Genomic DNA, 27,229 nt, shown 5'->3' with positions numbered 1-27,229 from the left:
TTCAGCCTAACTAAATATAGAAGTAATTGGGGCAAAAAGGTCAGGAATGTGAATTGTGTGTGGGCTGGAGAGAGTAGGTGGGTAGCAAAGAAATTGAATCATTCCATGGATTTATTGCCTGTGCTTATCTCTGTGACTTCCAGGCCACAGATGATGAGCCTTCAAGGTAGGCTGAAAGACTGTTCTCATTAGAGGAAAGCTGTTCCATCTTACCATGTTGTTCCAGAGGGCCCTGGCTGCACGTGCATGGGTCTTCCTATGAAAATGGAAACAATCCGGGGCAAAGAAAGAATTGTCGGGCAACCCCTCCTAGTCACAGAAAGAAGATGGAAGGTCAGGGAAATCATGTGACCAGGCTCAGTAGAGATAAAAAGAATCATCTGGAGTTCTTTTTCTTTACCGGGGTCTTTGGCATAGGCACATGCTCCAAAAATGGCTGCAAAACCACTGTGAAATCTTCCTTAGTATCATATCTCCCACTGTCAATCAGTTGGTGAGTTGCTTCCTAAAGGGGGGGGGGGGGGGGCGGTGGGGGAAAGAAAGGGAGAGAGAGAAAAAAAACTAATACTAAAACAAGAACCAGAAGGGATTTTCCCAGATTCCCCTGGGCACAACCCTCTGGTTGGGCAGTAAGCTACCCCCCATATTTCCTTTGTTTTGCCTGAAAAAAAAAAATAGAATCAGAAAACTTGAACGCTAAAACACACAACCCAGTGGTCAAGGAATCAACCAAGAAAAAAATAGGTGAACACTTGTTCAATCATGTCTGATTCTATGTGACCCTATTTGGAGTCATCCTGGCAAAGATACTGGACTACTTTGTCATTTCCTTTTTCAGCTAATTTTATAGATGAGGAAACTGAGGCAAAGGGGGGTTCAGTGACTTGCCCAGGGTCACTAGTTAGTGTCTAAGGCTGGATTTGAACTCAGGTGTTCCTGACTCCAGGTCCAGCACTCTACCCAGGGTACCACCTACATGCCCTTAAATTTCAACTATTCAGGGCCCATTTACCTAGTATGGGAATTGTCTGTGCCTCCTACTTCTGTCCTGAATCCCTTATCATATAAATGTGTATAAAAAAGGGAGTGATTAGGTATCACAGCCTACCTTTTTTTTTTTTTTTGAGGCAATCAGGGATAAGGGACTTGCTGAGCATCACACATCTAATAAGTGTCTGAGGCTGAATTTGAACTCTAAGTGCTCTGATGAAAGACTTAGTATGAGAGCAGGTGGGCTATCAGCATAGTTTTTTTGTATTATCTATTAATTTCCTTAATCCATGTTCCTTCTATCCTTCACTGGTACAGAATATCCCCAGCACTCACTCACATGGGTGGCTGGAAATATTTCTTTCCAATGAACAGAAATTCTTAGATGTAGAATCCTAGGACCAGTATTCTTCAGATTCCAGGTTTGCCACTTCCCAAGGTTGCAACCTTGGGATGATAATTTTCCCTCTATGGGCCTTTCAAGATTTAACTCATTGAGCCTGTGATGCTGAGATTGAGGCAGGCTTCAACATTCCTTTTTTGCATAGGAATCTCAAATGTCAGCAACTGATATGTACACTGTCCAAAGGCATATTAGGACCAGGTAGTGGGACAGATCCCTGAAAGGGGCAGGAAGATCCCAGGGTCTGGTCCCAGTTTTGCCTTGAACTGTTGGCAAGTCACTACTTCTATCTTATCCTCCACTTTAGCTGCTGTAAAAACTAAGGGGTTAGGACGGAGTGCACCAAGATGCCTTCTAGCTCTTAGAATCAATGAACTATAAATCCAAACAGCACACTAGTCAGCAGTATTTACCTCCTGAGCCAAAGTCAAATTTCCTTGAGCATTAAAAGGGCTCTTTGAGAAGAGTTGAATATTGGCAGATTCCTTCACATTAAATCCCTTAAGCCAACATGTCTCCCTTTCATCTTACCTGGTATTGTTTATTCAACTCAATGAGAGTGGCGAGTTCTGTGGAATTATCTTCAGACTGTAGCACACAAGGGCACAGGGACCTGCAGGTGAGAATGCAGAGAAGCCCCCACCCCACCCAGCCCATCACTTAGAATTTGTATGGCTGCAGGGGAGGCAGAAGTCTTCACTTCAAGCTCAGCCAACCAGGGCACAGGGGTTCAGGAAAGAAATCAATTTGAGTTTGTGTGTTAGGGGAAACAGGGACAAGAGGTGTTTCTGTACTTGGCTCTGGAATGGGAGGTTAAGAAAATATCAAAAGCTTTGGGCAACACAGTACCTAGAGAGGATAGGAGACAGAAAGAATGATTGGAGGGAATACTTCACAGAGGAGGTCTGAGGTTGTTGAGAACTTAACAACTTGTAAGGACTGAAAAGGTTACTGTATGAACAATGATGACCAGATATGTGCCCTCAACCCCTATTTCCAGTAAGGAATGGAAGAGATTTTGATTAGATACTAGGGAGGACTTCCCATCTATGAGGGTTATGGTCTCAATTATTCTAAACATTTGTAATGCCAATTGTGAGAAAAGACTGGCAAGCAGGATTAGCATGGTTTGAATTCAGAATAGAAATGGAAATAATGACTTCAAAGGATCCTCTCCAATCCTAGGAAAAGCCCAAATGACTGCTTCCCACTGCCTGTGGAGAGTTCAGTCTTCAGGTTTGTTGTTGTTTTTAACCAGCTGAGCTAGCCACCACTGCAGCTTCAATGTAATGGAGAACGGACATTGATGAAGGCTAGAAGGGGGCTGAGCCTTCACTGGGTCCTTCCACCATGGGCTGACAATCAAGCTTACTCTCCCATGGGTTCTAATGCTTTGTGTTGTTTTCTTTGCATATGTTTTGTATTAGAGGGTAAGCTCCTTGAGGGCAGGGTTTCTTTTTTGGGGGGAGGCTGTTACCTCTTTATCTCCAGCTTCCTAGCATAGTGCCCGGCATTTTGTGGGCATTGAATGTAATTTATCCTTTTTAAAGAGGATAATGACATCATGAGGTGATGTCTTGACTTGCACATGAACTGGATTTAAGTGAAGCAGCCTCTCTCACTGTTCCTGAGTCATTAAAGTCCAAGGGAAAGACAAAAGTCATGGTGATTGACATAGGATGCAGTGGATGACCTTGGCATCTTTGATGTCTAAGCTCTAAGAATTCCATAGTACCTCCTTCAGCCACCTTCATGGCCATTGGAGCAAATTTCTCTCATCTATCCATCCATTCAACTGGGGAAAGTCTACACATGCTTGGGGTAGACATGCCCCTAATTCACTGCCAGTTACCCTCAACGTGGTTTAGCCCATCTACTGAGAAGGTTTGCTTAGGGGTTGATGCTGTGCATGTTTAAAGCTTCTTGGAGTCACAGGTGAGAGTTGAGTGCCAGGTGGATGAGCAATCCTGAAGTGGGTTCAGGGGCCCTCACACCAGAGGTGACAGTCCTCCTTGAACATCCCATGTTGGGCACTAAAATCATTCTTGATTGAATGTGGAGCAGCTGTCTTAGTATCAATCATAGTAGAAATGGGATGAAGATAGCTACAATTGTTCATTCCTGGGACTAGCACCTTGGATATTTGTTTTAGGCACTCCTGGTTATTCTATTTCCCCCTTTCCCAAATCTTCTTTCAGCTTAAAAAAAAGGTGGGGGGAAGCTGCCTCAGGACTACCTTCATCATCAACATTCAGGTTATTTGATTGGACTTTCTAAATAATCAAGGCCACTTTTCCTCATGGGGCTGAATCTCTTACAGCCCTAGTCTTTGAAGAAAGTGTTTCATACCTGAGTATCAGCCTTGGACAGTAGACTTGCTCCTCCTGATACAGCTCCCTCAGGGTGCTAATTGTTAGGATAGTTACTAGATTCACAAAGGCTCGAGGAACCTGCCCCATGGGTAGAAAAGTGATGATGATGATGCATGTTCATGTGACAATAATAGAAATAACATATATATACAGATTTAAGGTTTATAATGCACTTCAAATATACTAGCTGATTTGATCTTCACAGTAATCCTGTGAGGTAGAAGCTACTGTTATCCTCATAACAGACCTGAGAAAACAGAAGGAATGGTTTTGTGACTTATCCAAGGACCTATAACTACTAAGTATTTAAAGCAGGATAGAAACAGGGCTTCCTGGTTCTAGGTCCTGCTCTCTTATCACTATACCACCTAGCTGCCTCTACGATATCACAACAAGATGATGAGATAGGGAGTGTAAGTACTATTCCCATTTCACAGATGAAGAAACTGAGGCTTAGAGAAGTTCAAAAGACTTGTCCATGGTGACACAGCCAGTAAGTATGAGGGCTAGGGTTCAAACGTAAGCCTCTTGAGTCAGATGCACAAGGACCCTGAGGAGCTATGTATCCCTGAGGAGCTATATCAAGATATTGGAGGTTTGGCTTGACTTGGAAGGGCCTCTCATTTTACAGAGGCCAATGACCTTTAACCATCCTGAACCTACTGCTTCTATCCTTCTCTCTGCTTCCCTCCCTTTATCCTCAGTGACTCTGTGACAGTCATTAGTTTTGTCTCCCAGGAGAAAAAGTTTGGTAGCACTTTGAGGTCGTCATTGGTGGCAATGGTTTAAGGATGCTAAGAGGCAATTTTGTGGCCAGTGAAGTTTATCAGAGGTGTGATTGCTGCTGTTTAAAAACTACTCAAGCCCTGGGGCAAAATAGAATCAAGTTACAATGAAACACGAGAGTTTCCTGGTCCCTCCTTCTCATTTTACTAATGTTCAGTCACTCAGTCAATAAAAATTTATGAAGCTCCTACTATGTGCCAGACATATAGTGCTAAGTACTAGGGATACAAAGAAAGACAATCCTTGCTCTTAAAACGACATGCAAAAAGCTATGGACAGGGAAATTATTTATAAGATAAATTAAAAATAATCAAAAGAGGGAAGTGCTAGAATTAGGAAGGATTGGGATTGCTTCCTGAAGAGGGAGGGATTTTAGCTGGGATTTCAAGGAAGCCAAAAGATGGAAATGAGGAGCAAGAGCATTCCAGGCATGGGAGACAGTCAAAGAAAAGGCCTGGAGTCAGGAGATGGGAGTATCTGATTCTAGAAACAGAAAAGAGGCCAGTCAGTGTCACTGTATCTAGGAGTGTGTGTAAAGTAATTAGACTAAAGTGGTAGGGGATAGGGAAGTTATGACGGGCTTTGGAAACCAAATGGAGGGTTTTGTCTTTGGTCCCAGAGGCAATAAGGAACCACTGAGTTTATTGAGTAGGGGGATGACATGGTCAGACCTGTGCTTTAGGGAGATCACCTGTGGCAAGAGACCTGTATTAGGAATACCAAACAGCAGCCTATAGCAACAGTCGAGGCAAGAGGTAATAAGGGCCTATGCTAGAAAACTGAGGCTCAAAGACATGAGATGACTGGCCCAAGTCACTTAGGAATGGTAGACTAGAATTCTGGAATAGAACCCAGGTGTTTTGCTCCCAAAGTCAACTTTCTTTCCATTGTAGTATATTATAGGAGCTGGTATGTTGGGCAGCTATTGACCAAGAGAGGAAAGGCAGAGATTCTTAGAGGATATAAAACGTGGATTCTATACCTCTTCATGGAGGATGTCCAGAGCCTTCCCAATATTACCTGTGAAGTTCTGAGGAGAATAGCGAACCTGTGGAAATAAGAAACTTCTTAATTCTTTGGATACAGCCACATGTTTTTAATATCTTCCTTTCTTTCTAGGGTTCCCTTCTTTCCTGTAACCCAGGTTCTGAGTACAATTGTCACACAAGTACAGGTTAGCATGGACACCATTTTCAAACCCTCCAACCCTGATTATGACTGCAGGGCTTGTCAACATTCTACAATTTCTCCCCCATTGAAAGTCACCTGCCCTCTGACCTCAAGGTGTCAAGTAGCTCATCCCTTAAGCAAGTTCTCTTGCTATGCTAACAGAAGAGGAAAAGAAGACTAGGGTCTTTCAGGTAATATATGTGCACTTGAACTACATGCAATCTGTTGTACAACCTTCTAGTAGTGACTGATAACAGGTCTTTCAAGCCAAGGGAAGCAAAGTTACAGCCAGAAGAGGGCAGACCAGATGGTGAGGGATCTCAAAAGGATGTCACAGGAATGACTGGAATAAGTGTAATTTAGTCTAGAGAACACACATACATGTATATGAACTCAGCTGTAAAATGAGCTGAAGAAACGGGAAATCTTTGCCAAGAAAACCCCAGTTTGGGGTAATGAAGAGTCAGACACAACTGAATAACATATATGCATATCTATGGTGGTGCACTGGAGTTGGAATCAGGAAGGCTCCTCTTTCCAAGTTCAAATTCGGCTTCAAACACTTACTAGCTGTGTGAGTAAGTTACTTGGGCAAGTAACTGGGCAAGTTACTTAATACTCTTTGCCTCAGTTCCCTCATCTGTAAAATGAGCTGGAGAAGGACATGGCAAACTACTTTAGTATCTTTGGCAAGAAAATCCCAAATAGGCTCAGGAAGAATCAGGCATGATGGAAAAATGTCTGAAGAAAAGATCAATACACATTTGCATATATATATACATGTAGATACTTGTGTATTATACATGTAAACAAGCAAACAGACATATATGGATATATCCTTATATATAACTGTACATACTCTGATACATACACATATATGTGAAAGCTGTCTTCAAATATCTCAAATATTTTCAGGAAGAAGTAGTAGATTTAATAATAATAACTGCCAGTCTTAAAATTTTTCTGTGTATGCATCTATATTCCCAGAGCCTAGCAGTGACTGGAAACATGGTAAGTACTTAATAAATGATTATTCATTGATGTATACAAGAGAAATGTATAATGTAACATAATAATGCTTTGTTGTTCAGTTGTGTCTAATTCTTCATGACCCATCTGAGGTTTTCTTGGCAAAGATACTGGAGCGGTTTGCCATTGCCTTTTGCAGTTCACTTTACAGATGAAGAAACTGAGGCAAACAGGATAAAGTGACTTGCACAGGGTCACACAGTTACTAGGTGTCTGAGGCCAGATTTGAACTCAGATTCTCCTGCCTTTAAACCTGGTGCTCTATCCACTGGGATACCCAGTTGCCCCAATAATAACACATACGGAAAGGGACTAGACCCATGCTTTCATTGATATAGGGAACTCTTGGATGAGGAAACTTCCTCTACCAAGGTGGATCAGGACCTTCTTTGCAACTTATCATCCCTAGACCCCTGAGACATCAAGAGACTTGCCTAGGATCACCCAGCAAGTACGTGTCAGAGATGTGACTTGAACACAGAGCTGAAAGCTCTTGGAGTTGGAGTCAGGAAATGTACACAAAATTTAGAGTCATTTTAAGCTTTCTTGGCTTAGAATTACAATAAGACTTTTGAGATACCCTGTGTCACTATCTCATTTGAATCTCTCAATAAGCCTGGGATACAGATATTACAGAGAACATTTACATTTTACAGTTTGAGAAACTGAGGCTGGGAAAGGTTAAGGGACTTTGTCCACAGCCACACATAGGCAATAAGTGTAATTTAAATCTAGTTCTTCCCAATTCTGAGTCTAGTACCCTAACCTCTATGGTGTGCCAGAGGGCATAGCTGGAACTGATGGCTGAGGTTATAAGGAAGCAATTTTCCTTCAATAAAAAAGAAATAATGACAAATGAATCAAGAGGACCTGTGAGGTACTAAACTATCTGCCACTAGAAGTATTCAAGAACAGGATGAGCCCCTCTAAGGGAGATTGTAGAGGGAGGAGATCCCTACATGGCGGGGGTAAGAGGGGAGGCTTTAGAGCAGATGACCTCTAAGCCCAACCCTTCTGACTGTGAGATTCTGTGATTCTCAATTGATATGCTATCTCAAATGGCAGCACAAGGGTGGAGAGGGCACAATGAACACAGAATGCCAGAGAGTGAATCCCTTGTCTGTTTATGGTCATTAATAAAGAAAGGATGGCTTTCCTGTGATCACCAAAATTTTATCTTGTTTTCCAGCAAGATATGATCAAACTGCCATGATAAAAAGTAATAAAATCCAAACCATGATGTCTCTTTCTGCTTTATCTCCATAGAGGTGAATGACCTTCCTATTTCCTAATTAATAGCAATGCTAGGAGGCAACCATTGGATTCATATACCTGACAAGCTGAGTGAGCTGCAATGAGCCCTGTATTATTCAGATGCTAACAGGGCTATTCCATGAATTTACCCATCAGAGGCTATGGATACCCCTTCCCAGAGAGTGGAATATTAGTGCAAAGTCCTACCTTGGAGACCACAGACTTACCATGTCACTGCAGGAATCACAGAGATCATTTCCTCCTATAAAGAGGGTTATTACTTTCCAGTCCTCTTGGAAACTGATCCTCTGAAACGATTTTTAAAGCAAATGAGCAAAAGACAGAAACACAACTTATAGTAAAAGATGAAATGGGGAACAGAGGAGCTTTCAGAAACGATAAATCTCAGTAGAAAGCAAGAAACCACCACCTTAAGGATGGCAATAAAGTTAAAAATGGATTAAAAATACACTAATAAGGGCCATGCAATCGCATAGCTACAAAAAAGGCACAAAGCCTGAATTTAAATCCTGAAACTACTCCTTTATTCCCTTCATCACCTGTGCCAAGTCACCCAAATCTATCTGGGGCTCACTTTTGTGGGATCATGGATTTAGAGTGACTTGCCCAGGACCACACAAATAGTAAGTGTTAGAGGCAGGACTTGAAATCAGCTGTGCCTCACACTCTATCCACTGTGCCACCTAGCGGCCTAGCATAGTTACCAGTAAAATATTCTGCTCATCTATTATCTCTCAATCTCATCTCAAGACTGGCTCCCTCCACTTTCCATTCATACATAGCCTTCTTACTTCTTTTATGCTACTTTGTATGCACAGGTCATCCTTTTAAATCATACTCCATAACTATATTTAAACCCACCATGAATCTTCTTTTTCCCTTTTCAGACACTTGCAATTATTTTCTTTCTAAGGCTGGGCTGGCTCCATAATTTTCAGATGTTTACTACCACAGAATGTTAGTGTTAAAAAGATGGACTTTTGTAGCAGCAAGCAGTTAGGTATCACTTAAAACCATATATCATGGCCCAAGTGGGATCCAAATCAATCTTGTTCCTTTCAGTTCCAGGCCATCTTAATGTCCATTTGTATAGATTGATGGACTACTTCAGTGACTTGACCCTCCAAACATGTACCATAATTTGAACAATGTGCATCTGTCAACTCTTTGCCTCTCCCGTCTCAATGGCTATGTACATCTTTTTTGAATATCTGGATCTCATTGAGAAGACCCCATAGTGGGCAAAATCTTATTGTACTCAACATAATTGCCTTTGAAAACAGAAATATATGTGGGAGGACCATCCTCCATACAGGATACCTTCCATCACACTGACAAACTCCTTTGGTGAGCATCTACCTCCCTGGGTGAGGCCTCAGTTGATGACGTTAACACTGATAATTACTAGACAAAGCTCTCTCTGTGATCCTATCTGTTATGGAATGTTGGATGATACTAACACATGTGTGGAAGACATCTCAGCCAACATTAGGAAGGTATCAAGTGGCAGAGTGAGGATTTGAAGCCATATTATATGCAGGAAAGAAACCAGTAGGCATTAAAGGCTTGGCAGTGCTGGCTGGGCCAGGTGTATTAGGCACAGACCACTGGCCCTGCAGGTGATACTAATCAGCTATACCCATTAAATAGGCTACAGCCTAGCTCAGGGCAGCCAAATCACCCAGGTGGAGCACACTCCCTATAGCACTGACACATGCCTTAACATGAATGCAGCTGCCCATCCAGACTCACTGTTCATGGAGCCTAGCCAGGATTAAAGGTGTGGTAAGGATTACTCATGATGGGAGTGGTATGATTTGGCAAGAGATTACAACCAGTAGAGATAGTGTGAAAGGATTCTTCAACCTTAAGGGAGTCCGGGGAAGGAAGTTTTTCTCTAGTGTCCTGGTAACCAAGATTTCCATTGCGATAAAAGGAGAAAGGTACGACTCCCTAATGAAGTCTTTCTGAAATGGCCCACTGAACCCATAGGGAGGGGATAAGTAAAAGCTTTCTTAAAATTTAATATTGAGAACCTGGACTGTGGGTGGGTGGGTTATGCAGAAGACAGTAAGAGAAGGAGGCCTTGCTGAATGAGCTCATGCTTTGGAAGGCTTTGCCAAAGTTTAAAACACCTTTCCCCCTTAAGAAATCCTGAGAAATAGTATATGGTGGGCAGAGGCTTGCTTAAAGAGCTCATTATTCTCTCTAGACCAAAGTGCTCTTTTCCAGGTTGTTGATGTACCACCATCAGGAGGCATGGGGAAATTCTGCAAAGCTCTTGCTATTTTTTCATACTGTCTCAGCTCTGCATAACCTTGGTCTCTCTGATCTGTCCTTCTGAAAGAGGGAAAGGTGCAAAAGAATTAAGGGTAAAAACTAATAAAGGACTCCTTAATGGTAGCAGTCACACTGAAATGATTTTAAACGCTTTGACAATAAAGCTATTCAAGGCACATTTCAACACACTTTATTCATTTCTTTTTTGACAAGAGAGCTGTGATTTCATCTGCATTTGGAACTCACAAGAGAAAAGATTCTCTCTCTCAATGCAGACCAGCAACTATTATGCAATTTATAATTTGAGAGAGTTGCCTGGGGTACTGAGAAGTTAAATGACTTGCCCAGGACCACACAGCCACCTTGTGGCAGAAATTGGTCTTTAACCTAGGTATTCCTGTTTTTGAGACCAGCTTTCCAGCCATTACTATATGCTGCCTCTCAAATAAACCCATAGCCTATTAATTATTTCTTTCATCCATTTGGATGTGGCCCCAGACAAGACTTTAACAGGAACTACTGGTCAATTTGGGGGCAGCTGAGAAGGGAACAAGAAGGATCCTTGTACAGAAGGGCAGAGAGATATAGGCTTCCAATGCTTTCAGTTTGAAACCTAGACTGCTACCTATTCATCCATCTATCCCTTTCTTTATCCATCCCACAACTAGCCTTTTATCTATCTAGCAGTTTCTACCTAATTTCTCTGACCTGGCATTCTATTCAAGGCAGTTCCATAATCAATACCTTCTCAGGCCCTCTTCAGCCATTCATGAATCCATATTTACTGTATCAGGCAGCTAGGTGGTGCAGTGGATAGAGTACCAGTGCAAGAGTCAGGAGGACCTGAGTTCAAATCTCACCTCAGACACTTGACACTTACTAGCTGTGTGACCTTGGGCAATTCACTTAACCCCCATTGCCTCATCCTGGGTCATCTCCAGCCATCCTGATGAATATCTGGTCACTGGATTCACGTGGCTCTGGAGGAGAAGTGAGGCTGGTGACCTCCACAGCCCTCCCTCATTCAAAACAAAGTCAAGTGCAAGTCATGGACATGCTTACCGTGTCATTCTTCATCAGGCTTACTAATCTCCTAGCCTGACCAGGCAGATCCCTATAATAACACAGAAAGAAGGACACTTTAGAAATACTGATGATACCATGGGATCTCAAAGAGGAAGTTATGGCAGAAAGAAGAGAAAGTAGGAATACAGTCCACATGCATGTAGACAAAGATCCTGCAAGATGGTGCCTGATGCACCTAAATGTACGTGGGAGGTGTAAACGCAAGGATCAAATGTATGCTATTGGAAAGCCCTGTGTAGGCTCTTTTGCCCCAGCTTGGGTCATTACATGGCTTATTATAGCTTTCTCTTGTTTTCTAAGCTAAGCTTTTAAATTGTAACAGCAAGGGTGCCACATATTCTGCTCCCTCCAGCACCCCAGTTGGGACAGACCAAAGCTTCTTAGTGACTCTTGACCTAGGAAAGAAGGTGAGAAGGATTTTCTGTTGTGGAAAGAGGTAGTAGAGTGGATGGGGTAGGGAGCTGGATTTAGATTGGTGAAGGGGAGATTTTAATTCCCACCCCTGACACTAACTATGAGACCTGGTCAGGCTCTCTACCTTAGTTTCCCCTTCTATAAAACGAGCACAATAACACCTGTAGCTTCTATCTCACAGGGCTGGTATGAGGCTCAAATGCAATAATGAATATAAAGCGCTTTACAAACTTTAAAACACTATATAGATGCCAGTGATTGGCTGATACACGCACATCTTAGGAAGAAATAGGACTTTCACTTATAAACCGGTTAAAATCAATAACTTTTAGCTTATTAAATCAGCTGGGTTCATCCCCAAGAATTAATTCCGTGTACACGGAGAAACCATGCCCCAAAAGAAAAGAGGCCATGTCCTATAGATATTCCAAGTGCGTTGAGTTTCTCTTCATGTCTCGGTGCCGCTGTCTGGAAAATGGAGAAAATAATAATTGCAAATCTATCTCACAAGGATCTAGTTAGTGAGAATAAATGAGATGTTCTATGGGAAAATGCTTTGAGGTTTGGGGACGAAAAATGAATGCTGAAAGCCATGGGATTCGTATACTCCAGACTGCTCTTGGTTATCTGCTGTACATGTTGATTCTTTGTAGGAAATGTTTAATCCTGTGATAGCTTCATGAGCCCAGCAGGCCTCATGGCCTTCTCTCTTTTAACATTCTTAACTTGTGTGGGCTCAAGGAATGCAGCACATTCTCAATATTAGCCTGTACCAAATAGATAGGCAAGTCAATAGGAGGAAATTCCACAATTCCTAGCAAAGGTTCAAAAAGCCTTGCGCCTCTGTCAGTCTGCCTTGTGACACCACTGTTCCCTATATGTTCTAATGATACCAGAGGGCCCCAGGATGAAATCAATATGTTCTAATCACTCCTTGCCACCATTTAAATGGCTTTATACAAAATGACAGTCACCTAAGTTACGTCCTCAGACTTTTGAGGACTGAAGAATAAAAGCCAGGGTAGGAATTTAAAATAATTCAGTTAAAACTAAAAGAAATTTATTAAGCTTCTGCTATGTGCAATATGGGGCAGCTAAATGATACAGTGGACGGAGCCCTATGCTGGAAACCAGAAAGATTCATCTTCATGAGTTCAAATTCGGCCTTAGACACTTACTAGCTGTGTGACCTTAAGCAAGTCACTTAACCCTGTTTCCTTAAATTTCTCATCCATAAAATGAGTTGGAGAAGGGAATGGCCAAACAGTCCAGTCTCTTTTCCAAGAAAGCTCCAAAATGGGTTCACTAAGAATTGGACCCAACTGGAAAAACTACTTAACAGTGAAAATGTACAAGATGCAAGGAAGGGGTTTTGGTTTGGGTTTCCCTTTCTAATTGAGGTTGGCTGCTTATTTCTTCACTGACATGGGAGCAAACCCAAAGTGAGACTTTGATGGTCCAGAGGCTTGGAACCCACATAGCCAGAGACTACTCCTCAGCCTGATTCCTCTGGACACCCATGAATAAAATTCGCAAAGCTCAATCCAAGCTCAATTTTTTTCATCCCTGACAATGGTATCTCCTATTAAATTCTACTCAAGACTTAGATTTGGGACCACCTTCTGTACAAGGTCTTTCCTGATCATCCCAACTCCTTATTGATGCATTCCCCCCACTCATCCTTTGTACCTATTTGACATAATTTTGTATATATTTATATATATGTATATTACCTTAGAATGTGAGCTATGAGGGCAAGAACTGTTTCATTTGTCTTTGTAGTATTTTCAGTACCTGGCACACAGCAGGCACTTAATAAATGCTTGTTAATTGATCAGTACATTGATGGGTAGATAAAGATTTTGATCTTGGTTGAGAAGGGGTCTTTCTGGGTCTGAGAGGGCCCAAAGCATATGTTTAGAAGAAGTAGGGCTGAGAGTTATTAAGAAGTTATTAAGTCCACATATTATGCAAATTAAGGTGTCTTCTCCTGTTGCAAATATCCAGCATCTTTTTGTTAATGACATTATTGCTATGGAGCCAACTTACTTGAGTAGCACCTCTTGTTTGGTAGCATACATAGGGTTAAATTCCATTGTTTCAACAATAAAATACCCTGAGTAACAAAACTTGGATCTCTAAGAATCACTCTTTGCCATCTTGGCTAGCGTCACTTGACCACTCAATTCTTCTAGTCATGGTTTATCCAAAGATGCTTGGGAGGCAAAGAGGATTGAGTCAACGCACCACAACACATAAACCTTAATTGCATGGTTTCTGCTTGAAGTATCAGACTCTTATCAGTACTTTTATAAGATAAAAGCTAATCTTACTTAATGTCTTGAATCAACTTTAATCTTTTAGAAGCCAAGAATTTTAGTTCATGTGAAACACAGAGTATCACCCTCATAAAATGATCCATTCAAAAATGCAATAATTTTCTTGTAATCAATAACTCACTTCATACAAAATTATGCCTATACTTTCTAGGTTAGCATAAGGATACAGGTCAAGATTTATCTTTATTCATAGAAACCAAAATTTCTGCATGTATAGAACAGTTTATCAGAAACATTAGAAAAAAATTGTTTATATTTGACTGGTAGCAGAAATCAGGCCAACATGGGGAATAGCAGCTCATTGAATCTTAGATGAGGATCAGGAGCAGACTTAAGAGCTGTGAGGGACCTTAGAGTCCAAATCCCTCACCTTACAGAGAAGGAAACTGAGGAATAGAGGTTAAGTGACATGTCTAAGACTGTGCAGTGAGTGAGTGGTGGGGGTAGAATTTGAACCCAGGTTCTCTGAATCCAAATCCAGCAGTTTCCACGACCTCTCAAATAAAAGCTACTGGCTGTGTGACACCCTCCCCCCCCCCCCCAAAAGAGTGTGGACATACTCTGGAAATTAAATTTATTCTGGTACCCAGACTTGGAGATTTCTTTCTTTATAGCTCTTGGGTAATAGATATAGAAAACACAGAAGACTCCTTCCCTTCCCACACAATTACTTTCTACACATACATACACACACACAGACACTTAAGTAATGTATATGCAACACACACATAATGAACATGTGTGCAGACATTCATATAGGCACACAATGCATATGCACATATAATATGCCCACAAATGCACAATATACATGATATACATACACACACAGTAAACATGCTTTCTGGAATGAACCAAGGGACTCCCTCAAAGAGAATGCCTTAACTATCCTGATACACCTATGATTTCACTTCTGCAGAATCCCTAACTTAACATTACAGCCATAACCTAGATCAGGGAGCTGCCAAGCAGAAATCTGGCTTTCCTATTATTTGCCCCCAAGGTCATACTTACTCAGCACGGGCTCCTGGCACAGCCTGGTTCAGGAAGGAATTTGCCCTGTCCTGGTTTCCAGTGCCAGTGGAGAAGCCAGTCAGAGATGGGTTGAATTCCCTGAGGATATCTACAAACATAAGAGCAAAGATAAAAAGAATTCAATTCTGCACAAAAGCTGCCTGGGAAATCCAATTTGGAGATAGAGAAATCAGAGGCAGATGGAGGGAATAAGGATTCCCCCAAAACTCTGGCCTCAAAGAGAATGTCACCCAAAGAAAATCCTCTTGAAGTTGTGAAAATCTGGGGAGCAGATACTGAGGGACACAAGACAGGAAGCAAAAGGCAGGGTGACAAGGCTCTAGAAGGCAACAGAACATATTGGTTAAGAGAAAGTCAAGAAGATCTGGACTTGGATCCTACTTCTCTCATATATTGCTTGTATGACCTTGGTCAAGTAATTCAACCTTTGTGGGCTTTGTTTTCCTCCTCCTCCTCATTAGGAAGTTGGCCTAGATGACTTCTAAGCCTCACTCCAGCACTAAATCTGATCTTACTGAGAAATAAGAGAAATCCCATCCGCTTAGGAAAGGCCCATGGGTCTGGCTAATTCTTATCCCTAATAAAGGACCTCTTTAACTAGCCCTTTAAGGAGCATAGGATGTAGAAATGGAGTCAGGGAGTGGCTAAAACGAAGCAAAAGGTAGGAAGTGGCATGGACCAAGGTCTGAAAAAGGTTATTACTAGAATATTGTAAGGATGATCAACTGTGAGAGACTTAGCCACTTTGACCAACACAATGCCAAAGGACCCATGAAGAAAAATGTTATCCACCTCCTAAGAGAGAACCTCTGAATTCTGAATGCATATTCAAGCATAGTTTTTTACTTTATTTTTTGACTTACTGTTTGTATTTCCTTTTGCAACATGGCTAATATGGAAATATGTTTTGCAAGACTTCATATGTATAATTGTCATCAAATTGCTTGACTTCCTAAGGAGGGTGGAGGGGTGGGAGGGAGAGAATTTGGAATTAACGGGAAAAAAAGTGCTCAATTTGTTTTACTACATGTAATTGGAAAATATTTAATGAAATAATTTTTTTTTAAAAATGGCTATTGCTAAGACAGGGCTGGGGAGGGCAGGAGCAGGCAAGGTATAGGTAGGGGTTTGAGGTAATCTCATAAAGCATCACGCTTCATGGCTGGGGTAATGGTAAAAGATAAAATGAGGAAATATCTGTAGAAGAGTGTAATTATTAGGTAATGGGTAGATTACATTAACAGTGATTGAAGAAAAGGAAGAATGGTTACAAATTTAAGGCCAGAGGCAATTTTCACAAGGGAATATAAGCATGTGGCTTCTTCTATCATAGAATCATAAATTTAGATCTGGGAGGGACCTTGGAGGTCATTGACTCTCAATGCCTTCATTTCAGCTGATCCCTATAGGTTAAGTGACTCCTCACCCATCATGACACAGATAATAATGACACAGCTCATAAATCCAGGTCCAGGGCTCTATCTGCTACACCACACTGTGTCTCTATCTGCAGGATAACAAGGCCCAGATTATTCTTGATTAGACCAGGGCAAGGGCCTAGCTGAATGTGGTATAGTAGAGAGTGCAGGACGTGAATTCAGGAATATCTGGATTATTGCTTTACTAAAAATAACAGCTAGAATTTAGAGTCTCAAAAGACATAGTTCAGTTTTAAGCTTTAATAGCTAAACAACAGTAACAGCTTAAACTAAATAAACTTTAATAACTCAAACTAATAGTTTTTAATCGCCCTAGGACTTTTTTTTTTTTTATACCCTCCATAGCACTTTAAGATTCACAAGGCCCGTTACAAACATTACCTCACTTGATCCTCATCACAGCCCTGGGAGGTAGGTGCTATCATTATTGTTACTATTTTACAGATGAAGAAACTGAGAGAAAGAGTGGTTAAGTGACTTGCCCAGGGTCACACAGATATTAAGTGCCTGAAGCAAGATTGGAACTCAGGTCTTCCTGACTCCAGGTCTTGTTCTCTCTATCCATTGGTCCACTAAGCTGCTTCTGCCACTTACTAGCTTCATGATCAAGAGGAAGTCCCTTAACCTTTCAAAGCCTCAGCCACTTCACCTTTAAAGTGAAAGAATTGGACTTCTAAAGTCCTTCCCAAACCCAAACCTAAGAACCTATGATCCTATGCTGCCACTGGCTTTATGGCAGAACCAAAGAAATGCAGCTGTCTCTCCTGGAATGGTAAATCTCATCAGAGATACAACATGTATGTTGCATGCAAAATAGCTTGGGTCCCAAGCAATGGACTTTTCTAAACTATCTTGGAATACCCTTTTCCATCACTATAGGTTCTCACTGAGAAGGCAAAGGAGGTGGTAGGGTTAATTCCGTCCTTCACCTAAGGGACACAAGAAATATCATTTCATGACATACTTGATCCCCTGACCTTGCAGTGTGTGTGATGCACGAACAAAAAAACAGACAACTATAAAGACAGTGGCAGCTTATGTAACAATGTCTGCTGCACTGGAGGAAGCAGAATTTGGGAACATGAACTTCAAGCTAAGTCAAATTATACGTCAATACATAGTGACTCCTGTGGAAAAATAAGCAGAGGAGAGGGGAAACACATGGGAAGATATGATTCAGGAGGAAGAGATAAATGAGATCAAAGGCTTGTCACCTACATAGAAGTGTCATAGTACTGTGGATACTTTTTTTATGAAGCAAATTAGAAGGCATTAAACTTGTTGAGTGGTAACAAACATCACAAAACCAAAAGTGACCATATCATAAGATACAATTTCTTAAAAGAAAAGACTAGTTATTGATAGGATTAATTTCAAGGTATCTCATCTGAATGCGTGAGAACAATTGACTGGTTAGAATGGAGGTCAAACTTAACATCAAATTAAAAGGAAAAATATATGAAAATATTGTGTAACAATTGCAAGACCTCTAATGAGCTGTTGACCTGAAATAGCTTTTCTATTAATTTTGATTATTAACATTTATTAGTGTTTCATCAATATAAGCTGTTTGTCACAACAAGAAGGCAAACAGAACTCATAAAACACCTTAGACAGAAAGTACATTATCTCCCAGTTAAGAAAAAAATAGCAGCCAAGAGCAAGGTTTTAGAACACAATTTTCTTTACAACCCATTTCAAAAGAGGATGACAGATGATTATAAACAGAATCATCTCACAAATAATGAAGGAGGCCAAAATAAGCCTGAATACAGTTTAACAAAAAGCTCAGGTGAGCCAAATCATCCAAAGAGAATTACTTGTAAAAGTAGGACAACAAAAAGATGGGAAATGGAATATGACTTCCAGCATTTTTATAGTGATCTAGTGTCATTGATAAAAGTGGAACCACCACATTTGGATTTGATACCTTTTTATGCAAAGTGTTGTGTGTTGGACTTGATGCCTTTTTATCCAAGGCATTGTGTGAAGAAGTAGAAGCAGCACTCAAAAGAATGAGTTCAGATAATTGTACTGTAAGAAATGATGAGCAGGATGATCTCAGAAGAACCTGGAAAGACTTACATGGGCTGATGCAAAGTGAAATGTACGGTATACAAAGTAGCAGCAGTATTGTAAGATGATCAGCTGTGAAGGACTTACCTATCCTCAACAACACCACGACCCAAGACAACTCTGAAGGACTTAGGATGAAAAATGCTGTCCCCATGCCCTAAAAAAGAACTTGTGGTATCTGAATACAGATTGAAGCACGTTTTTTAATTTTATTTTTCTTGAGATTTCTTTCACAACATGACTATCATGATTGTTTTGCATGGCTATACACATATAACCTACATCAAATTGCTTGCCTTTTCAATGAGGATGGGAGTGGGGAGGGAGGAAGGGAGAGAATTTGGAACTCAAAGTTTTAAAAATGAATGTGAAAACTGTTTTTATATGTAACTGGGGAAAGATAAAATACTAAATAAAAGCTTTAAAAAAAGAATGAATTCAGGAATGGCAGCTGGACATGATCATATACATGAAAAGGAAGTTCATGCCGAGGGAATCTCAGGTTTGGAAGGGACCTCACAGTCCATCAACTCCAATCCACAATTAAACAATGCAACAACATCCTGAAAAGTGGTCATTGAGCTTTTGCTTGAAGACCTACCCATAGGGAAGGGGGAACCCACCCCCGATCATTTACAGACTCTACTTCGTTCCCCCTTTGGAAAATTAGAACAAAACATGTCCTCCAAGCCTAGGGTGTCTCTCTTATCCTACAGTTCAGTAGTTCAAAGATAATAGACAGTGGTCAGCTGTCAGATCCACTAAATTATAAAGAAACTTAGGGCAATATTTTTAAGACATCTTAAAACAGAGAAATTCCCCTAAATGGAAGAGATAAGGCAAGGAGAGGAGGAATCAGTAACTGCTCACACAAGGCCTAGTTTTTTCAATTCAATAAAATCTTTCTAGCAAATTTATCAGGAGGACAATATGCAGCCTTAAAGGCCTTCAATTCAACAAGATATTTCCCATTCATATGTAGCAGTTACAATAAATTCCTCCATAGGTAGAAGCATTTAGGTAATTTTGTTCAAATGATCGATTATTGATATCAAATGAGGCATAAAACAGGGAGACATGTTAAAAAAAAAAAAAAAAGGTGTTCGTCACTATCTCAATTATGCCCAGAACAAAATAACTACTCATAAATGATGAGGTTCTTCATATACACCTATGTGCAAATGGCTTTGGGTGGTTACACTGAACAACCTCCAGAACATTCCAGCATCTCCTCAGTGAGATCCAAGACCATTCAGGAGACCAAGATGATGAAGCAGGCTGAAGGAAGAAGATGTAGTTGAAAGTCATGACATACAGTAGACTTATAGTGTTATTTCTTAGTTAATCTGTCAACGTAAATATCTTGGACAGGCACAATAGGTGTACAATGAGCTAGGTTGAGAGTTAAATATGAAGAGGAAAATAAGCTGAATTGAATTTGGGAAACCACACAGAACTTTCAGTGATTACAAGCTGCTCCCTACTGCCAAAGTACATGTATGTATATGTATACATGTGTATACACACATGTATACATATACATGTGTGTGGTAATAGCTGATACACACGTATATGCATGTATCACTTTAAGATTTGTAAAACAATTTGCATATATTTTCTCATCTGATATTTACAACAATCCTGTGAGGTAGTTTCTACTACCCTTATTTTAAAGATGAAGATGTTGAGACTGAGAGGTAAGTGACTTGCCCAGGGTTTCACAGCTTATCTGAGGCAGGATTTGAACTCAGGTCTTCTTAACTCCAAGTCCAGTGTCTTATTTACCATATCATCTAACTTTCTATTAAGGAGCGTATTATCAAATGTACATAGAAGTAGTATATTTTTCAAGAACATGGTTCCTTTCAGTTCTAAAGCTATGATCCAAAGATTCTATGTGTGAGTAGGCTGGTCAGACATAGTGACAGTGAGGAGTAAGAGATGGAGAATCTGAGGTTGGCACTGGTATCATTTCTATAAAATATGACAAGACATAGAGGTACATATTGAGCACTTTAGAGAGATCCTACATAGAGGAATTTATGGAAGGATAAAGGATAAGAGTTGTACAGGGTACAAAGTCATGGATAAGTGGGAATCTGTACCAGCAGGGAAAGTACCCAGACTTGTGAGATCTTAGAACCATTGAAGTATAAAAAATATTTTTATTAAATTATTTCCCCTCTGGTTTTGTTTTTGAAGCAGGCATCCTATTGGACACAAAGTTGATTTTTCACAAAGATATGTCATAACTCTACTTAGCAAGGTCGGGCACAAGGCTGGAAATCTTGTGGCATGCTCCAGACTAACTATACTATTCTCTATCTCTTCTTCTTGCCTCTGGGCTTTTGGCTTGCACTATCCCTAGTATGCACCCCTCCTCCTACTGTTTCCAGGGCCCCTTCTACAACCACTAAAATTCCCCTTGGCTCAACTCAGATGCAGTCCACCTATTTAAGAAACTTCCTTGATCATCTACCCTAGCAGGAAATGATTTTTCTTTTGTGAACTAATATGTTTGGGTACCTCACTTATATACTTATGTTATTCTAATTTGTACCATAGTTACTGGTGTTTATTGTGCCTTATCTTCCTGATAAGAGTATAAGCTACTAGAAGGTAGGTGTTGTGTGTTGTGCCTTGTTTCATTTTAGTGCCAGTTCACAACAGAGAACTCCACACACAGAAGGAGTTTAATAAATGTTTGTTCAATCCAACTGAATCATGCAGTAACATTTTGGATTGTTGGATGAGACTTTTAGAGGTGGACTGCACTTTAGAGGTCATCTTCTGTTCCAACCTCCTCATTTTACAGACCTGAGAGGTGGAAAGAACCTCAGGGGCAACCTCACTCAATCCCTTTATTTTACCTGAGACCTCAAGAGGGGAAGAGATATTCTCAAGGCCACTCAAGTAACAAATATCAGAATCAAAATTCCAAGCCCAGTCTTTGGACTCCAAATCCAGTGTTCTTTCTACCACATGCATCTAAGACTGCTTAGGCTACTTTCCCTTCTCAACCCTTTGAACAATTTCTTTGGTTAAGGGCCTTCCAGTTCTAGTAGTCTTTGTTCCTGTTTAACCCAAACACACCAAATCACAACATTCAACTTGCCAGCACCAAACACAGACTCCCCTGTTGAGTATTGGAACCTGACGCCTGACCACCTGACTCTATCTAATCCACCTGCTCAGGCTTCTTACACATCACTCCCCTTCATCAACAGTTGAGCCAAGTTGTTCTTGTGGCTGTATCTTACAGAAAACTTTCCACCTCCCAATCCGAAACCTTTGCACATTTTGTGGTGCCCCTTTCCTCCTCCCTCCTCCCACTCCTTCCTCCAGCAATGCCCAGCTTCCTTAAAAGCTCAGCTCAGTTGTTGCCTCCTACAAAAGACCTTTCTTTTCTCATCACTTCAGCTAGCTAATGCTTCCCCCTATACAGAAATTACCTTGTATACATTTCTATAGCTTACCTGGTACTTGCATTTACTTACATGTGCATATATTATCTTCCCTTGTAATACATAAGCTCCTTGAGAACAAAGATTCTTACTTTTCTTTGCCTTTGTTTCCCTAGTATTTACCAAAGACTATTTCTTTTCTGCCTTTGTATTCCAAAGGGTTTAACACAAAGTGTCTGGCACCCAGTGATTGATGGAAGACCAGCTGCCCTGGGCTTTCGCTAGCACTTCAGTCTCCAGCACACTCTGGAATGGTGAGCAGCCATGACGCTCTATAGGACGCTGATTGTACAGTGACTCACATTTACTGAGTATGCCAAATAATCCCTGAGCGCCAAAGAAGCTTATTTATAGCTCATTTGTACAGACCTTGAAATGAAGAAGTCAGGGAATGGATTTGGGCACAGAATCATTCCTACTTAAAATTCCCAGAGTCTGGGGTGGGCTCCAAGTTCTGGTGAGTTCTATTTACTCCTGGATATGATATCATTTCCTGTTGTTAAGGATCAGTCTTAATAACGGATTTTAAAATGGATTAAAGGTATCATAGCTTACAAAGAAATATTATAAAAGGGGAAAAACAAGGAGAATGCCAAGGGATTGGGGGAGGAGTATAACAGACTGCAGTCAGACTTATAAAAGAAATGTAAAATAGTTTGAGACATGCAATGGGCCCCAAATATGGCTACGTTTGCAGAATGAGATCAAATTAAGACTCCCTTTACCTCTCACTGCTGTGAAGGCAACATTACATATGGTGTTGGGTACACACACACCACATCACATCTAATAATACAGCAGGCTTAGCTCTTTGTTTTTCTAGGAGCCAGGGTTCCAGTGCACCCAAAACATACTAGCACTACCAGTCTATGAGTGGTAATCTTTATTTTTATAAGGACTCTGAAGTACAAGGGGGCAAATACTACCATCATCTTCCACAATCATTCCCCAATTCCCTTCTCCCTCCAATTTGTTTCTCTTTTCTTTTTTCTTCTTTCTTTCCATCCTTCCTTCCCTCCATAGATCTGCAGGTGAAATGTACTTCAGAAGCCATCTAAGTCCAACCATTCCATTAAACATATGAAGAAACAGAGCCACTAAGGTTAAGTGACTTATCCAAGTTAACAACACAGTTAAGTAAGAGAGGCAGGGTTCAAACTTGGGTCTTGGGACTCCAATGGTGCCCTGTCTGCATTACCTCAGACTGGACCCACCCTTCTTGAAGACTCTGTGTATGTGTACATATATGTATTTGAGGAGGGAGGGTGCTTTTCTTTTATCCTGGGATAGTTATTAGGACAGTGCCTATCACATAGGTCCTTAATAAATGCTTGTTGACTCCACAACTGCCAGTTTTCCTCTCTTCACATTCTCTTACTTTCTGGGTCTCTCCATTTATTTCCCAAATTAGAAGCCATTTGTAATATCCTGATTTTGCTCTGGGGCTGAGCTCACACCCTCTTCTTTCAGTCACTCACCTCCCCACCTGCTCTCACAATCTCAATTACAAGTTCCATCCCAAAGCCCAACTTGGGGGGGCAGGGACTCCAGAGCCAGAGCACATTGAGCCCTGCGCAATCCTCTCATTTCTTAGAAGAGTCCCCCTTCTCGCTGTGGGTGGCAGTTTCCTGGATTTCAGCCCTGGAAATACTGCCTCAAGGCAGTATATGATAGCCAGCAGGAGAGAGGACCCTTTGCCACCAGACGCCTCGATTGCAGCTATCTGGGCTCCAGAGGCAATCTGCCCTATAAATCATCCCAAGGCTCCCCAGCCAAGGCCAGGTCCACACAGCAGGTACTCACTTGCTAGGGTGGTGACGGTGCTGATGTTCTCATTCCCTCCGACACTGTTTCCAGGTGGGGGCGGATGGGAGGGAAGAAATCAGTGATTAGAAGGAAAGGAAAGCAGAACCACACACTCAAAGAACCACTCACATTGGAAAAGACACTTTTTTTCCCTGAGTTAACATTGTACATTCATTCTGCTAACCCTTCATACAGTAGAAAGAATTCTCTCTCCCCTCCTGGCTATTCTCCCCCAAATCTGACTTTTAATGTTCAGGTTGGATCAAATTTCAGAACTGGAAGACACTTTAGAGGTCATCAGTTCAATCCATCTCATTTTACTGATGAGGAAACTGAGGCCCAGAGAGGTTAAATGAAACGTCCAAGGGTAGAGATGGGATTTAACTAAAATTCTTTGCCTTCAAAAGGGTTTTTCCTACTATGACCCATTTTGTTTATTCACTGCTTGGGGCTTGGAGTAAAGAAACTAAAATAGCCAACACTTTTTACTTTGCCTTTCTGTCTCTTGTGATCCACAAGAGCTGTCTATCACATTGGAGCATTATTAGGGGGATGGGTGGGAAAGGGTACCTGGCCAGAGAGGGGAGGACTGAGGTGGGAGGTTAGCTGTGAGTGCTGGCTCTCTTCTTGCCTTGGTTATTTCTTCAGTGGAAGTTACAAAATTCAGAGTAGCACCAAATGGAGTGATCACTTGGAGTTGTGGACCTAAATTACTATCTCATGTGCTCTACTATGACGTAGGAGGCATTTTTCCAGACCAAAGTTTTCCCATCTTCTATGGTTTGGGTCCCAAACTAGTGTTCAATTTCAATCCCTGTATTTGGGGTAACTGATGACATCTTTAACATGATATGAGTCATTCATCAGGTTGTACTCATGATGAAGAACGGCCTGGCATCCCTTCCTTCCCCCTATCCTCCAGAACAGCATTCTTATCTTCTGGAAACCTTGCCCTTATCTCCCACAAGGAGGTAAGGGTGGTGACACACTCACCTCCAAGACAGACCTCGGTATTGAGTTAGGACATCAAGGACGTTGTTGGGGCTGGATCCTGCACCATTTCCTGCCTGACATTTAAAAAAGAGAGAAATGTGAGTTCCTTAGAAGAGAATTCACTTTCTTGTCCACCTAAGAAATATGCATATAAATTTGGAGATGAGAATTTAATATATTTGGACTTGGTACTTAGCCTTTGTCCTCCTCAGAGGTCAAGTTCTTTGAATGGACAAGTTAAGCCATACATTTAAAGATGGAGAGGGATTAGACCTGCATATTCATTAGTACAAGAAATGTTCTCTAACCACCTTCCCCTATAGATGTCTGGGGGTATATACATATGTATGTGTAATATGTATGTATGCATACATAAATACATAAGTAGGGTGTTTGTGTGTGTACATATATATGTGTGTGTGTGTGTGTATACACACACACGAACATACACCTATTTGTGTCTAAAAATAGCCATCTCTTGGAGATGGAGGGAAGGAAAAAAAGGAGGGAAAAAATTTTTATTATATATTTAAAAGGAAGAAAAAAAAGAATAGCTAATAAATTTGCAGTTTCATACCCAATTATCTGTTTTATTATACTATGCTATGAAAATGTTGGTTTTAATCCATAAATTTAAAAAATTTTTTGAAAGACTTAAGAAAGACTGGTTCTGAAGTTACATCACCCGGCCTCTAAGAAAGGTTGCCTATTAGATTCCTGTCTTATGACAGTCTTTATTGGGGGTGGGGGTGGGAACGGGGAAAACAAGAAACAAATTGTCCTTTGACATTTTTATCCTGGTTTGGTGTCCAAAAGTGAAAAGAAAGCTAGTGAAAAGAAAGGAGCTAGCCAGGCCTGTCTTACTTCACCACAGATAGGTATAGTCTTCCAGAGAAGTTAAGAAACATACCTAGCAGACACCTGGCCAGGGGTTAGCAGTGAGTACTGGCTGTCTTCCTGCTGGGGACCAATTATTTAGCTAAGGTTATAAAGTTCAAAATGGGATCCACAGGTAAGAGAGAAATAGGATCTGAGTTTTAATTGAGCTTCTCATTTTTTTTTTTCACCTTTAATTCTACCTACTGGAAGAAACCCTGAGGCTATTAAGTCTGTTGTTCAGTTGAGTCTGACTCTTGGTGGCCCCAGTTGAGGCTTTCTTGGCAGAGGTACTAGAGTGATTTGCCATTTCCTTCTCCAGCTCATTTTTACAAATGAGGAAACTGAGAAAACAAGTTTCAGTGACTTGCCCAGGATCACACAGCTAATGTCTAAGGCTAGATTTGAACTCAGGTCTTCCTGACCTCAGGTCCTGCACTCTATCCATTTGGACACCTAGCTGCCTCTTCCTAGTCCTAGCTCTGTCATAAACTGTGTGACACAAGGGAAATCATTTACCCTTTCTGTGCCTCTGCCTTTCCATTTGTAAAATGAGGACAATGGACTAGATCAGAGTTCTTAACCTATGATGTATAGATTCCATGGAAAAGCCATGAACTTGCATGGGAAAAAAAAATTATTTCTTTATTTTCACTAACAATTGAAATTTGGCATTTTTATCCATAATGAATATAGGTGACAAAATGTTATTCTTTGAATGGGATCCATAGACTGCCTGGGGAGTCCATGACACATGCAAGGTTCAAACCCCTTGAGCTAAATGATCTGAGGTTTCTCCAAGGTCTAACATTCTACATATTTCTAAGCCCTCAAAGATTGTAAGTCACACTTTAAATAGGAAACTGACCTCCTAAATAGGGAGGGGAAGGAGAGGGGAGAGGAGGAAAGAGGGAGGGGGAGGGAATAAACTTAGATCTGTTGGCTTTCCCAGCATTCCTGCCCCCTTTCTGACATTATCCAACTTTCCTGTTCAGGTCATGCCAGTTGCTGTTGCCTCATTGGGGAAATTCCTTGGAGATCATTCAGAAAAAAACCCTGTAAAGTCTGTTGACACCTGATGACTCATTACCTACCCTGAAAGCATGCTAAGGAAAGGAACTAGGAGGGCCAGCAGAAAATGCTAGGGCCCAGAACAAAAGCACTCCCACTGTTCCTGCTGCAGGAAAATCCCAGAAAGCTAATGAAAAACCCTCAGCCCTTTCTAATCGCACAGGTCAATGTGGCGTTTGAAGCACATCCAAACCTATATGTGGGGAGGGCATTCAAAGCAGAGAAAAGGGTATCAAACTGCCAACTGAAGACCCCTTATCAGGAGTCACTTCCAAAGGAATTATGAAGTTCCAGTCAAAATATATCAGATCTAATAGCCTGAGAAACT

At 41.0% G+C, this 27,229-nt stretch overlaps 1 protein-coding gene across 4 annotated transcripts in view; it reads right to left on the bottom strand.

Annotated features, from left to right (window-relative positions):
* Nucleotides 1-27,229, bottom strand: part of PLB1 (phospholipase B1) — a 227,650-nt gene that overhangs the window by 98,397 nt on the left and 102,024 nt on the right. For all 4 annotated transcript variants that reach the window (XM_072634072.1, XM_072634073.1, XM_072634074.1 and 1 more), the window contains 10 exons: nucleotides 24,955-25,028; nucleotides 23,959-24,002; nucleotides 15,156-15,264; nucleotides 11,368-11,419; nucleotides 8,232-8,312; nucleotides 5,534-5,599; nucleotides 3,743-3,843; nucleotides 1,925-2,006; nucleotides 401-505; nucleotides 214-309 (listed from right to left, as the gene is read on the bottom strand). In XM_072634072.1, the coding sequence (XP_072490173.1) occupies nucleotides 214-309; nucleotides 401-505; nucleotides 1,925-2,006; nucleotides 3,743-3,843; nucleotides 5,534-5,599; nucleotides 8,232-8,312; nucleotides 11,368-11,419; nucleotides 15,156-15,264; nucleotides 23,959-24,002; nucleotides 24,955-25,028 (810 nt within the window). The remainder of the gene's footprint in view (nucleotides 1-213; nucleotides 310-400; nucleotides 506-1,924; nucleotides 2,007-3,742; nucleotides 3,844-5,533; nucleotides 5,600-8,231; nucleotides 8,313-11,367; nucleotides 11,420-15,155; nucleotides 15,265-23,958; nucleotides 24,003-24,954; nucleotides 25,029-27,229) is intronic.

This window comes from Notamacropus eugenii, chromosome 1, assembly GCF_028372415.1.
Source record: "Notamacropus eugenii isolate mMacEug1 chromosome 1, mMacEug1.pri_v2, whole genome shotgun sequence".
NCBI classification, from domain to species: Eukaryota; Metazoa; Chordata; class Mammalia; order Diprotodontia; family Macropodidae; genus Notamacropus; species Notamacropus eugenii.
This window is presented reverse-complemented; position numbering and strand designations above follow the sequence as displayed.